General features: G+C 37.6%; 1 protein-coding gene across 1 annotated transcript in view; it reads right to left on the reverse strand.

Annotated features, from left to right (window-relative positions):
- Positions 1–14,317, reverse strand: part of LOC136006028 (ankyrin repeat and sterile alpha motif domain-containing protein 1B-like) — a 170,526-nt gene that overhangs the window by 91,312 nt on the left and 64,897 nt on the right. The window contains exons 5-7 of the mRNA XM_065664011.1: positions 12,396–12,471; positions 9,442–9,543; positions 847–957 (exon numbers count right to left, since the gene is read on the reverse strand). Of these exons, the coding sequence (XP_065520083.1) occupies positions 847–957; positions 9,442–9,543; positions 12,396–12,471 (289 nt within the window). The remainder of the gene's footprint in view (positions 1–846; positions 958–9,441; positions 9,544–12,395; positions 12,472–14,317) is intronic.

Below are 14,317 nucleotides of genomic sequence, written 5' to 3' on the forward strand. Positions count from 1 at the left end.
TGTTTACTGTCACCATGAAGATCATAATCTAGTGTGCAGCAGTAAGCTTAGTTTTCTCATGAATAAACACCCTTCCTGTAAAGTTCAAAAAACACACCCCTCCCCAACCACGATCAAAACCCCACACAACATAAAGAAGAAAAAAAAGAAGATTAGTTATTTGCCAGCAGTCAATTACATTTACTTTGGATGATTAGAGAAGGCAGAAGTCAGGTTTGGTTTTACAGGAAGATGATTTTCATGGAAGAGGAGGATGACACCACAGAGGAAATGCCCTATTTAAGTGGCTGTGGTGTGTAAAGGGTGAACCAAAATGTAAGATGAAAGCATGTGCACACAACAGTGATGGTCATGGTATATGCAAGATATGTTAGAAGAAGAATGGAAATAGCAGCACACACATGAATTTTGAAAGAGGCATCCAAACGTAACACAATTAGAAGAGGTACTCACTGGGAAAGAGAAAGAAAGATTCACTCTTTAACCTGAATGTGAACGATGCCTGCAGAGTATTTCAACAAATCTAGTATCCTTTGGTTTTACTTGATTATGAAATGTGTAAGGTCAGACAAATTAAAAATATTTAAGATCAAATAATGTAATACATTGTAATCCATCTATGATTTGTCATTTCTGAGCATACAGTTCTTTGCTTTCCTGTATGACATGGATTACAGTGTATGTCGTCAAGATAGGTAATTCATGGTGGAATAAAGCTTCTCAATATCAATAACTTTCTTAACCTCTTTTTCATTTTGTATGTTTGTATAAATGTGTTAGCAATATACTTTTAATATAAAAGAGAAGTTCAGTACAGCTTCTGATTCACAGAGTATATGTATTTACTTTTAGCCTTTGGAGACGGAGGAACTTCTGGGGACAAAATGCAAGACTGATGTTCTGCGCATTCCAGTGGGCGTTCCTCTGAAATACTTGCATTTCCTGTTTCCATATATTCTGCAATTTAAAGATATACATACACTTAAACTCCTGAATTAAGGGGGTTTATTCCAATTAAAATTATATTTGCTACTTCATTTTTCATTAAACTTTTCCAGTTTTTCATATTAAACCCTTGTAATTATTCATAAACACTACTGCAAGGCAATCATTTATTGAAAGCATTACAGAACACTATAATGGCCAGTTCCTTAATCTGCTGAAACCGCTACAAAAATCTCATTATAGGAGTAATGTGTTGCGACTATCCCTGTGTTTTTTCTGTCTCCTTGAAACACCCATGTAACTGTTCCATTTTATTACTCTGGTTGAGTTTTCTTTGTTCTACATTTGTGAAGAGTTCTTAGCTAAAATATTCAGGATTCAGGTTCACAGTAAGTAGATACAGTTATACTGCGAAGAAAAACAGAAATTCTACTTGCAGCACACAGATAGTACATGAGAAAAAAGAATGCAGTCTCAAAAAATTAGTTAAAACTAGCAGTCTAAAAAGCAGTATTCTAAAATTTTTGTGCTTTTCCTCCTTGAGACTTCCCTTGTCACACCTTTGTGATGATGTCTATAAAAGCAGGAAAATGTGGAATGATGAGCATGTTAAACTTCCACCTTATTACTATTATTTTTGTGTGAACATATACATTATTTTCATGTGCTTTTGTACACAGGCTACCTCAATGGAACACCAAGACGTTAATGAATGTTATTATAGGACAAAAATAAAATTATAAATTAATTTATGCAATAGTGGCACTTTTTTCCCAGCAGAGTGACTGTTTCTCACTTTGGGCAGTTATACTACATCTGCAGTTTCTTGATTTTCTGAAGTTGCTTAAGCAAGTTCTTTCTGATACCAGATAGTAAACACAACGGTGCATGTTGCAAGAAACACAAAAGCGAACTTCAATAACTGGTTTCATCAATATCACACTAAAGGGCTAAGCAGTTTCTGGGAAGTGAAATCTCCCTCATTTAATTTCTAGAGTCTACAATACACTTGTTTATCTTGCTGTTATTCCTGATTAAATAACAATTCCCCAAACCCAAATACAATCTGTGATAAAAGAGACATCTGAGAAAATGAAATTGGAAATGGGAGCAAACAGCATGCAGTTTCAGAATGCTTTGCAGGTTGTTCTTTGTACTTTGTTTTAAGAATGTATGATTTGAAAATGTCATTTATTAAGTTTGATGGTTGCAGTGGTCCCCTGCATAATGTGTCATACATTCCTTCATATGAAAATAGGCACTTAATTTTTTTTGTGTAGTGCTGAAAGCAAAGAAGCAAAGATTAGCTCTAAGAGACCATGAGAAAACCAGCAGCATGACAAAAGTTCTGGAATGTTTTCCAGCCCTGTCAGCTATATTATTTGTTGAGTTAATGTGCAAGACGGCGGAGAAATAGAAAGGAAGCTAGACACAAAGAAAAAGGAAAAATGCCTGGAAATATTTGCTTTCTAGTTGTGCAGCTGTCAAGAGGCAAACCTAAACTGAAGTTCTACCAGGTGGGAATGTTAAAATTATTGGACCAACACAGATACTACCAGGAAAGAAAAAGCAGGGGAAATCGTGAAGGACTTTAACCTTGTTGTCCAATATTCATGTAAGACTGAGCTTTTACAACAATACTCTTTTTATTCTTTGACAAGCTCCACTTTCAGACCGATGCACTTTCCTGCTAAAGGCTAGTTCTGAGGAGGAAATCCCAAATTCAAATTAAGTTCCATAAATACTTATCTTAAAAACTGCAGAGCTCCTTCCAGAAAACCCTCCACAAAAGGCTCAGCACAAGATATGGTGTAGGAGTTTAAAACAGGCCAGCAGTGTGCCATCCTTGCAAGAGTACAACACTTACAATATAGGACCTGTACTCCCATTTTGGTTTTGTGCTATTGAAAACTCTACCAGATACGTATGAGACAAAAAAAGACACGGACTCTCTTGTGAGGGGCTTGTAGTCTACGTAAATGTACACTTACCCATAATATTATCAAAGAAACAGACAGAAAACAGGTGATTTATTTCAAAAGTCAAAGTACACACAAGTAGCTGATGCTTCCACCAGCAACCAAATTACATTCACCTGCAGCTGGCTAGAAATTCATCTTCAAAGCCTGCCCAAACTCATTGACAAAGATGATACTGCTACCATCATCTGCTCTGACTATGGTGCACTTGAGAGACTGCTCTTGATTCTATTATTTTTCCTCAAAAAAAGAAAGATATTTCACAAGAAAGCCAAGCTGAGTCAATTTTACCACTTAATGACAAGAACAGTTTCTCCAGCTGTGGTCTCGCTGAGTTTAGAGAAAAGACTGTCATCCTATGATAGGGCAGAATAAAGGGCATGTAAAATATGACCCAAGAGATTCTTAATACTTCCTAGCTTATTGCCACCCTGTTCCATGTTTCAAAGACAGCCAGCATGACTAGTATGTAAGGGGTAAAGTTTTGATATGTTGATACACACTTCAGAGATGTCTCCTCACCATACTGCTTTGGGAAAAATTGAGTGTTTTACTTCTGTTAACTCAAACCACAGACTATAGCTCACTGAGGATTAATACTAAGAATCTCAATAACTGCATGCTTAGTAGCTTTACAGTTACCAGATTTTGATAGCCCTCCTCAATCTAAAGTGATATGCATTACAAAACATAATAGCAGAAAAGTTACCACACAGCAGTGGGAATAAGATCAGTGTGGAATATGAACCCAAAAAGATAACAAACATAACAAGCACTACAAAGTTCAAAGAGCTGCAGCTCCACCTTTCTGAGTTTTGGTAACACCAGTTAGGCCAAAGCCAAGCAGAAAGGAAAGCATTAAGACGTAAGCAGGGAAACACAGGTGCCTCTCCACAGAGCTGCCAGAGCCAGGGAGGTTAGCCATGAAGAGAAGATGGCCCAGCTCAGCTCAGGCTGCTGCTGAGCTTCCAGGGCACCAAAAGCTCAGGCTCTAGGACTTTAACTTCAGCTCCTCTGGGTCCTAATTCCTCAGTGAGGTGACTGGGTCAAGATTCTTGCTTTATTTATAAACCTTGACTTTTAAAGTAATGGCTAAATTAGGTTCAGATAACTTTTTACTCTTCCTTTTAATGGGAAAAAATATTTTTACTTTATTTTCTTTAGTTGAAGTATGAGTTCCTTTCCTTTTTGTTTTTAGAGCCTACATTGCCCATGTTATGGAGTGGATTTCCATACATTTCCTTCCTAAAGTGGCCTTCCATAAAGGGGTCAAGAGACTTAACAAACTCTAAAAAAGCCACATTGTTATCAGACTAAAAATCTGAATGCTCACCTCTTCAAACAGAAGATTCTCCCAGTAACTAGATTAGAGGGATAATACTGGTTTGGAAACCACTCCCCTCCACAGGCAAAATCCCTGCAGGGGGATTCTTAACTCCTTCACTCTTTGTCTTCCTGAAGCACAACAATCTTCAGAGCACTCCCTGCCCCTGCCAAGGCTCTCCCAGAAAGCATTTGAGGATCCTGCAGCTCCACTGAGTCCTGCCCCAACCCATGAGCTCTCTAAAAGCTCCTCCCAAAACAGCTCACTTGGTACCCTGGGAAGGAGCCCACCTGACACTTCATGGCCCAGTTTCTCTCCTCTTTACAGCAGCAGCAGAAAACTGATTGGTAGCTGCTGTCCTCAGGTGTGCTAAGCTGACAGACTGGAGCTTAGATGGAGGCTGGGCTAGCTTCATGTCCTACCTGTCAGAGGATGATTCTAAACAACTCAAGTTTAACTTCCAAAGAAACCAGGAATCAGTAGATGTTTAAAGCATATAAGCAGACCTTTGTGCATTTGTTCAGGGAAGATAAATAGAAACAAGCACTTTAGTACTGCTATTATCCTGAAATAGGTAAGGGTACAGCTAAACTTTCAGCCCCCAAAACAACAGCAGTTAAATTAATTCAGAAATACAGTCAATACTTTACAGTCTATAAAGGAGCTGAGAAGTCCTCAGAAAAAAAAAAAATTAACAGAGGGATTGATATCCCTATTATTTCACCACACATAGGTGTAATTAAATCCTTCATTGGAAACCAACTCTGTCTTTCCAGCGAGGCTTGCCTCCTGCACTCAAAAGAATGGAAGATCTATTTGTCCACAGGAAGAGAGGGAGAAAAAGAGAGAGTGAGAATACACAAAAGAAAACCAGTACTACTCCAACCAAAGCTATTTAAGCAGAGGGGTGAAGAAAGGAGTTCTGGTTCTACAGCTGCTTATGCATTTTCCATTTATGAGTATTCCGGTAACACATCCAAACAATGCTAGGTTCTTAAGCAGCTTCCACACAAGAGAGAGGAAACAGCTTTCCATTACAACTCCCTCCATACTCTCTGTGCAGCAGAGCTTATCGTGCCTTCCCAGGTCTCATGTTGTTTTTCATCTGTTTATCTACTATCTCCTTTTTTTTTCATAATAACAAGAATTCTGCTTCCAGAAATAGTAAAAGAGCGAGATTCTAACACAGAGCATAGTGGGCTGTGGAGAAAGAGTTGAAAGATGGTATAGCACGCACCTGCGTCACGTTCACATGTGCTAAAACTAAAACACAGCTGGTCGATTTAATTTTAGGCCTACTAGCCTTGGCAACATCCCTTTTATCTTCAGTGCCTAATTATAAAGCCCTAAGTGCCAATACTGTTAACTGCTTCAGCGCTGAATGCTGTTGTTTCACTACATCCATGAAATGAATCCAGTAGACTGGCCTTAGTTGGCACAGGATTCTCATTCTCTGCAATTTGAGAACATAATGCTTGAACAGCTATTTCTTTATTACCACATAAAGAATTTAAACTGTAATAAGTATTTTAATGGAGTTCAATGCAACTCAGACCTGAGCAAGACACAGAAAGTGATGAGGCATATATGAAAGACCATATCATCTATAATTACCAGGCAGTAAGAAACCATGCAGGTGGTGTATGTCTTACTCAGCCTTTTTCATTTTGATCTTTAAAGCAACATTGTTATTTACTTCCCTCCTATCAGATAATGCACCATAATATTAAAAAAAAAAACAAAACAACAAACCAAACCAAACAACCAAACAAAACCAACAGACTTGGTAAATACACACACACAAAAATAATTGCAGAAATTTCAATTATTGTTTTCTTAGGATAGTGAGGAAAGGTGTAAAGATCACAAAAACACTAGGATCACTTCTAAAGCCTCACTGGCAAAAGGGTTTGTTTCACAGAATCACAGAATCCCAAGGGTTGGAAGGGACCTCAAAAGATCATCTAGTCCAACCCCCCTGCAAGAGCAGGGTAACCTACAGTACATCACACAGGAACTTGTCCAGGCGGGCCTTGAATATCTCCAGTGTAGTTTCCTTTTAACCTATAGTCTCTAAAAAGGAGTTTTGTAAATATTCTTTTAAAAAGTGAGAACACCAATAGAAAATTCTATCCACAATTCTTCAGTTCTGGAGGCCTCATTCACAGGAAGTTACCAGTCCGGTAGGTTGAATGGATCAGCTGAATGGATTTACTGCCTCCCTGAACCACTTCTAGAGACATAAATTGGTTTTGAGGATATTCATGAGGAACTTCTCTGGAGAAGAAACTAACACATTTTCTTTCAAATTTTTTCTTACAACTCTGTTACCCCTCTGCATATAAGACAGTACACTACCAATCAGGCCCACCAGGAATACCAGTCATGTTATTTCCTTGTCCATTTCTGCCAGTCTGCTTATATGCATCTTTCAGCCTTTGTTTTATAGTTTGAAAGATAATGTTTTGTGGCAGGGACAGATATTATTCTGTGTTAATACTATAAACTGTACAGCAACAATCATAAAAATGCAAGGGGTGAAATGGTAAAAATTAATGAGAATGCTAGGTGATAAAATCTTCCTCTATCCTGGCAACAAGGTGAAAGAATCCGTTCAATTCCATTGTGTCTGCATAAAGAAAAAAAAAATTAGAAAGAAACTTACAAAATCTAGTCAGTAGTTGTCTGACACCAATAATTTAATATCTTTTTCATATAAGTCTATATGAAGAGACATGTAAGCTTCTCTAGACAATCATCTGAAGACAGAAGCTTTAACAGGAATGTTTCTGGAAGCTACTAACTCTCTCTCTCTCTCAGCAATTGCCCTTTCTTTGCATGGTATTTATTACACACTGAAGTCAAATTCAATCACAGTATATCCAGGTTACCCAAAATCCCAGTGCTTCACTGATATTTCAGCTACAACAGGATAAATGCCCACACTTCAATGAAAAGTATATTCAATGGGTTTTTCAGAGGAGGGTAGGTCTACTGTATCATCAGCAGCACTAGTACTAAATCCTGCAACAGTTCAAACAATCTTTGATGGTTAAAGCTTCAGTAAACCCTTTGCCTGATGAAAAACAATCTCAGTGGGTTCCACAATGGAGTTATTAAGGGGTACCTCAGGTTGTTTTAAAAATCAGAACAGCATCCTTGTAAATATTTTTCATCCTTGCACATCAGTTCTGACCAAGGCAGAGAGAGCAAAAAAAGACAGCTGCTCATTACAAGCACAGTTTCATCACACTACTATGAGCTGAAACTAAGTAGTCTTTACATTTTCAAGGCATACATGCGCAAAAGATTGCATTTAAAAGCACCAAAAAGCCTTGAAATTGATGTATTTCTCTTTTGAAGTAAAAACTAAGAGCAGGTACTGATCCATCAACATGACAAACCCTTAAGAGGGTTTGGGTGCTATATTTTTCATAGGATAAGGGTACTTTGAAGCAACTTTGTTTATCAATGGGATTGAGACTGCAAGATTATCACACTAAGGAGGAAATGGCACAATACAGAATTATTAAAATGAAAGCTAGTTTAGTTGGTGCTGGGACATTATAATGCATCTTAGATTATTATCTGAAGGATGATTGATTTGGATATCTAAGAAAGTGGAAGCTCTGATTGACCCTTTTCCTGCCACTGAAGAAGTTTCAGTATGATATTAACCCTCTTTTCCTTTACACAGTGGTATGTTCAGTGAGGACAGTGAGGCTGTGTTAAGAGAGGCTGAAGTTTCACCATATAGCCTGAGTCAAATTAGGAGCTCTGTTCTGTTGACAGCAGAAGTCCTACTTCCCTCATCAGTTATCTTCCTCTCCACTTTTTAATGCACATTTCTGCCAGTTACCTGGGACAGAGCCAATTCTGGGACCTGAATCACATAGGAGGCAAATTCATTAAAACAAATGTATCTTTATATTATTATAATAATATTTTTCATTATTGGTACATACTATTAAATAGTTTCATGAACAGTTAAATACTGTTTCATGAACTGAATCAGATCACTTTAAAATCTCCTGGAAGCAGGGAATATCGAAGGGAACTGTGCAGCTGCAAGTAGTGGAGGAGGAAGGTGGGGAATGGGGGAAAGGGAAAAAGAAAATAGAAAAGAGGGAGAGAGGGAGACCTCAAGCCAAGCTGTTAACTCAGTTCAGCTATAACATAAATCTGGTCCTTAAGAGAATACCTCTCCTCCAGCCTGCAAAATTTTCATTATACTTATAGGAGCTATATATCTTCAGTCTTTCATCTCACTGGAAAACTTTACAGAAGCTGGCGAACAAGTTAGGAAGTTATTCAGAAAAGAAAACGTGAAGGACACATTGGGGCCACATGACTTCATTTTCTCCAGGAAATATTCTTATGAAATACAGTTATGTGGGAGACTGAATCATAAGCTAGTTCATATGGAGAACCAAGGCTGAACTGATTAAAATGGCTTATTTAAAGATGAGAATAATCAATACAGGTGGAGATTCAGCAATGACACCTGCAGGGAACTCATCTGTCAAACACAGTTAATGAAAGACTAATCCGAAAATGCAGGGAACAAATTCCATAGAAGAGAAGGAATGATGTTTAACACTGAGTTATGTATTAGCTCATGTTTCATCACTTTATTGCCATCTTTTATAGTAAAAAATTGAAGTAAACAATGGACATAAGATGAGGAATGAGAACAAATGTATGTACAACAAAATGGTATTATTTCTGCTATGATGATGAGATACTGCCTGTTTGGTCTTGCAGGTGTGTATGCTCATTTATTTTGTTAAAAAAAAATAAACATAAAAAGAAGAATTTTTTTGAAACTTTGCCATCATCTTTCATAGTTGTGATTTATGAACAAATCAAGCATTTCAATTTCAGTTTACCATTACAATTTAATGGAACTGCAGTGAAATACAATATGTTATTTTGTAATGAAGAATGTACAAAGGATAACTATGTGACACACAGTGCTAGTGTCTATTGCCAAAAAAAAGTGTTTACTATGAAATTCAGATATTCAACCACTTATTGTTGTGTATCCAGCAAACAATAATTTTGTCCTTTTAGTTCAAACTATACTCTTTTGTGTAACAAAATATTTAAAGAGTAGAAATTACCATAAACCTTAATATTCATCCACACTATTCTGATTTGCCTCTAAAAAATGTATAACTGAATATGACTTACCTTGAAGAAGAGCTGCAATTTGGAGTGACTGCTGAGATGGATGTTCTTTCAGAATATCTAAAACGGTTCTACCCAAACTGTCCTTTATGTTGGTATCAATTCCTGAAAAAGAAAATGATCTGTGGTGGAATTTTTAACCCCAAGTATTTTGGATTATAAATATGGTATATCAGACTCAATTATCTGGCAAATTGAATGCAAGCAGTAACAGATTAACAGCTGTGATACTGTTGAAGTACAGCATCCATTTCTGCTTAAAGCTTGAGCAGCCTAAAATTCACATGCTGACATGGATTGTTGTGTTTCACATGTAATTCATGGGGATATAAAGTAAGCTTCTTAATCAAATATTGGATTATTTTAACTGTTCTAAAGAAACAGCCATCCTGAAAATAATATTTTATGCAATCAAAAAATTCTCTGAATGTTTTTCCTACATTCCTGAATTCTAATTCTCTCCAAAGTGCTCTGATTCACAGGGGATTTTCTAGTTCATAGTAACGGTATGTGTTTTGAGAATACTACTGAAGAAATTATTAACCTTAAGAGTTTTGTACTTCACAGTGACAAGCTTGAAATTCATGCTCTGGGTAGACTGAAATGACCATATGTAGTGAAAGGGCTTTATGAACAGCCAGAGCATTTCCAGGTGTTCAGGCTTTTGATAAAGTAATAGTTCGGCACAAACTGTGAACATAACCTTAAATAAGTTAGAGGCTTATCCCAGGTAGGTCTCAAAGAACCTGTTGTACATGACAGTGCATGACTCTCCACTCTAGTTTTGTAGGAACTACTTTGGAATTGTTTGCCTTACGGCAGAAGACTGATATTCTTTTTTGGCTGTAGTTTCAAAGTTTGGATGTACTTTCATAAAAAGTAAAGAATGAAATTCTTCTTGGGACACTGAATAGAGGAAATCAGGGGAAGCAGGATTTATGAGGACATTCTGATTGCATGGAAGGATTTCTCTACTCACCAGAAAAGGCTGCAGTTCTTGTCATTTCCTGACCTGATGGTGAGTTTCCTAATTTATTTTGTGAGAAAGAGATATTTGTTTTTGCACTGAAAGTAAAGCTAAAATATTGCTGGGCTAATTAGCAGCAGCAGCTGATATTCAGTGGCCAGACACCATAGCTTACACCTTGACTTTGCAGTAGCTACTTAAAACGTCTTCCAAGTATTTTTGGTTGTTGGTTTTTTGTGTTTTTTTTTTTTTGTTTTGTTTTTGTTTTTGTTTTTTGAAGCAGAAAGAGAGAATACGGGATTTTTAGGTAGAAAAGGCAGAAGGTGGGGAGTGTTGCAGAAGTGCAGAGCATGTGGCAGCATTGAAGGAGTTCACAGTGAAGACTACTCCACTGTCTTATACAATTCCACTGTGTCAGATGTTATAATGTGTACTAATCTATAAGAGGCAGTCTTTATTTGTGCTCAAACATAGGATTTTCCTATATTTGTGTGATGTTCTCGAGTCCCTCCTCTTTTAGGCGAATTAATATAGAAAGGCCCTGCCTTTCTGAGGGCAGCTAGAGATCCCCTCCTGCCTCCTTCTTATTCATCCAAAGAGGATGAATCCACCTTGGAAGGACCTCTTTTTTCTGAAAACAGATCTCAGGCCAAGTATACACTAGCTGAGATTCAGATGAGCTGTGAGTAAGTCATACCTTCTTTTGCATTATAGAACCCCACAAGCACTGAAAATAAAGACCAGTGAGATCCCTCAGTGTAATGGAAGTTCACACATCAGGGAAGTAATTTCTAGATATTTTCACTTTCTTTGGTCTTCTCATTTATCTGAGAAGACAGTTGTTTAGATGAATAATTTACCTGCAATGATTCTGAAATTCTTATCATGTAGTAGATGGGTTTGTTGAACTCTACATATATCCTTGTTCTCCTGTCCTTTCTGGAAAAATGCATTTCTTAGAGACACAGTGCCTTCCCCTTTCTTCACAAGCACTCAAAGTTTATCCAGGCAATAGAGCAAGCAGGATGGTGTGTTTGTTAAGAATAGCTAAGTGAAGGAAATAATTGTGAACATGAGTCTTCTGGCCTCTAGATCAAAGAATATTCTTGGCTGTCTTTCAGAGCGAATAACAAAATTTTACATACCCATTTTGTTCTCAGAATACAGAGGCATACACTAAGTCATATATGGAGTTTCTCAGTCTTAGTGAAAACATTCCTTTTGTTTTCTGTGTATAGTAATTTCTTATTCTAAAAGAACACTCTTTTAAAGAGAGGTACATATGATTAGATTTGCAAAGACTGAGAAAGGTAACAGTAATTTGTATAACTTGGAGTACTGTGTATAGTTCTGGTGTCCTCAACATAAAAAGGACATGGAGCTGTTGGAGAAAGTCCAGAGGAGGGCCATGAGGGTGATCAGGGGACTGGAGCACCTCCTGTATGAAGATAGGCTGAGAAAGTTGGGGCTGTTCAGCCTGGAGAAGAGAAGGCTGAGTGGAGACTTCATAGCAGCCTTCCAGTATCTGAAGGGGGCCTACAAGGATGCTGGGGAGGGACTCTTCATCAGGGACTGTAGTGATAGGACAAGGGGCAACAGGTTAAAACTTAAACAGGGGAAGTTTAGGTTGGATATAAGGAAGAAGTTGCTTACTGTAAGGGTGGTGAGGCACTGGAATGGATTGCCCAGAGAAGCTGTGAATGCTCCATCCCTGGTGGTGTTCAAGGCCAGGCTGGACAGAGCCTTGGGTGACATGGTTTAGTGTGAGGTGTCCCTGTCCATGGCAGTGAGGTTGGAACTTTATGATCTTAAGGTCCTTTCCAACCTGAACTATTCTATGATTCTATGATTCTATGATTCTATGATTCTATGATTCTATGATTCTATGATTCTATGATTCTATGATCCTATAATCAAAACTTGAGAAGGCATACGCCAGTTTAGGAATATTAAGTATATTTGTTCAGTGTTCCCTGTAAATCAGATTTACCTGTTTCAAGCAAAATGCGTACTACCTCCACTTTTCCAAATAGGGCTGCTTCATGTAGTGCGCTCCCTTTTTCTGTCTAGAAAAAAAAATATTGTGACATTTAAAATGCAAATTAAAATACCAATGAATAATTTTGAAAATAATGCATTTAGAAAAGAAGTATTTATTTTCCCCTCTATTTTATCTACACATAAAAAAAACATTGAATGGGCAAGAACAAATGCTACCATAATTTTTTATTATTATTATTCATGATAGCAACATAAATGTTGTCAGTTCTACTATAAAAATTACTAACTATACAAGAAAATATATTAGGGATGTAATACAACTCCCAGTTAACAAGCCTTTGTTGGTGAAAAATTTCTAAACTCCTATGATAGATGGTGAAAACCTAGTCAATACCATCAGTGGAACATCAGCAGTTAGACAATTTACATGTGGACACCTACACTTAGGTGTTTTAATCTGAACTTGGACCACACCCTAGAAGGTCAATTGCATGATGAGAGATGCCCTAGGATATCCCACTTGATCTCCAGCTGATGTTCCAGTTTATGCTCACAGTTGATCTGCAGCGCATCTGCTCCATACAGATATCTTGGATACCCTAAGGCACCTCCAACAGCATCAGATGCCTACTAGTTTTGATCATTTAAATTCTACCTTAGATGTCTTTGAACCCGATTTTTCAGATTTCTGTGATACAAAATTCTTTATGAATGGTTTCTCAAGTAAAATTTACAGCACTGAAAAACAAATTACATCTCTTAACACACTACTTTTCTTAGTATTTTATACTGCTGTTACTGAAAAATCTGAACGGAATGCCTTTCCATACAACAGCATTAGCAGTAGCTGTCCTGGGTTCAGCAGTAGCTGAACACTACTAGAAACACTACTAGATCTCATTGAATCCCTGGCTGAATTGTTGTGGGGTTTTTTTGTTGGCTTTTTTTTTTTCTTTTCCTAACTATAGTAAATTAGATTTTGAGTTGGTTTCATTTGTGGGCAAATGATTAAAAAATAAACTATGGAAATTAACTCTAAAATGAAATAGTGATTCATTATTTATTAGTTGTATCAGAATGCATGACTGTTACAGCCATGCAATGAATGACAGGATATCTAGAAGTAATCAGAGAAACTGAGATGGGTACTGTGTCCAGTTCTGGGCTCACCAGTACAAGATAGATAAGGAGCTATAGGAAGGAGCCACTAAGAAGATTAAGAGACTGAAGCATCATCACTCCTCCAAGAAAAGGCTGAGAGAGATGGGACTTTTTAGCCTAGACAAAAGAAGGCTTACAGATGATCCCATCAATGTGTGTAAGTATCTGAAGGGTGGGTGTAAAGAAGACTGAGCCAATCTCGGTGGTGTCCAGTGACAGGAGAGGTAATAGAAAAAAACTGGAACACAGGAGATTCTGTCTGAACTTAAGGAAATATTTTGTGCTGTGCAGGTGACTGAGCACTGGTACAGGTTGTCCAGGAAGGCTGCAGAATCTCACTCCTTGGATATTCAAAAGCTGCCTGGATGTGGTCCTGGCAACCTGTTGTAGTTGACCCTGCTTGAACAGGGCAGTTGCACAAGATGACCTCCATAGTTCCCATCCAACCTCAACCATTGTGTGATTCTGTCTGGGATAATAATCATTGATGTATACACCAACAATTAAATCCACAGAGGTTCAGATGTTATAGAAGTCCTGAGCACTAAATTTTAGTCCAACTGAGGATGAACTGCAGAGATAGAAACCATCTGCACCGTGGCTAAAGTTATAGAGATAATTCTGTGTTAAGAGGGGACCTTTTCTAATGGAAAATGGGCATACCTTATTGAAAACAGCTATCTAGAATCCATTGATGTGGCATCATCTGAGACTGAGAAAGATTAATGTTCTGTCATGCTGAATCATAAT

The sequence above is a fragment of the Lathamus discolor genome, chromosome 1, assembly GCF_037157495.1.
Source record: "Lathamus discolor isolate bLatDis1 chromosome 1, bLatDis1.hap1, whole genome shotgun sequence".
Taxonomy (NCBI): Eukaryota; Metazoa; Chordata; class Aves; order Psittaciformes; family Psittacidae; genus Lathamus; species Lathamus discolor.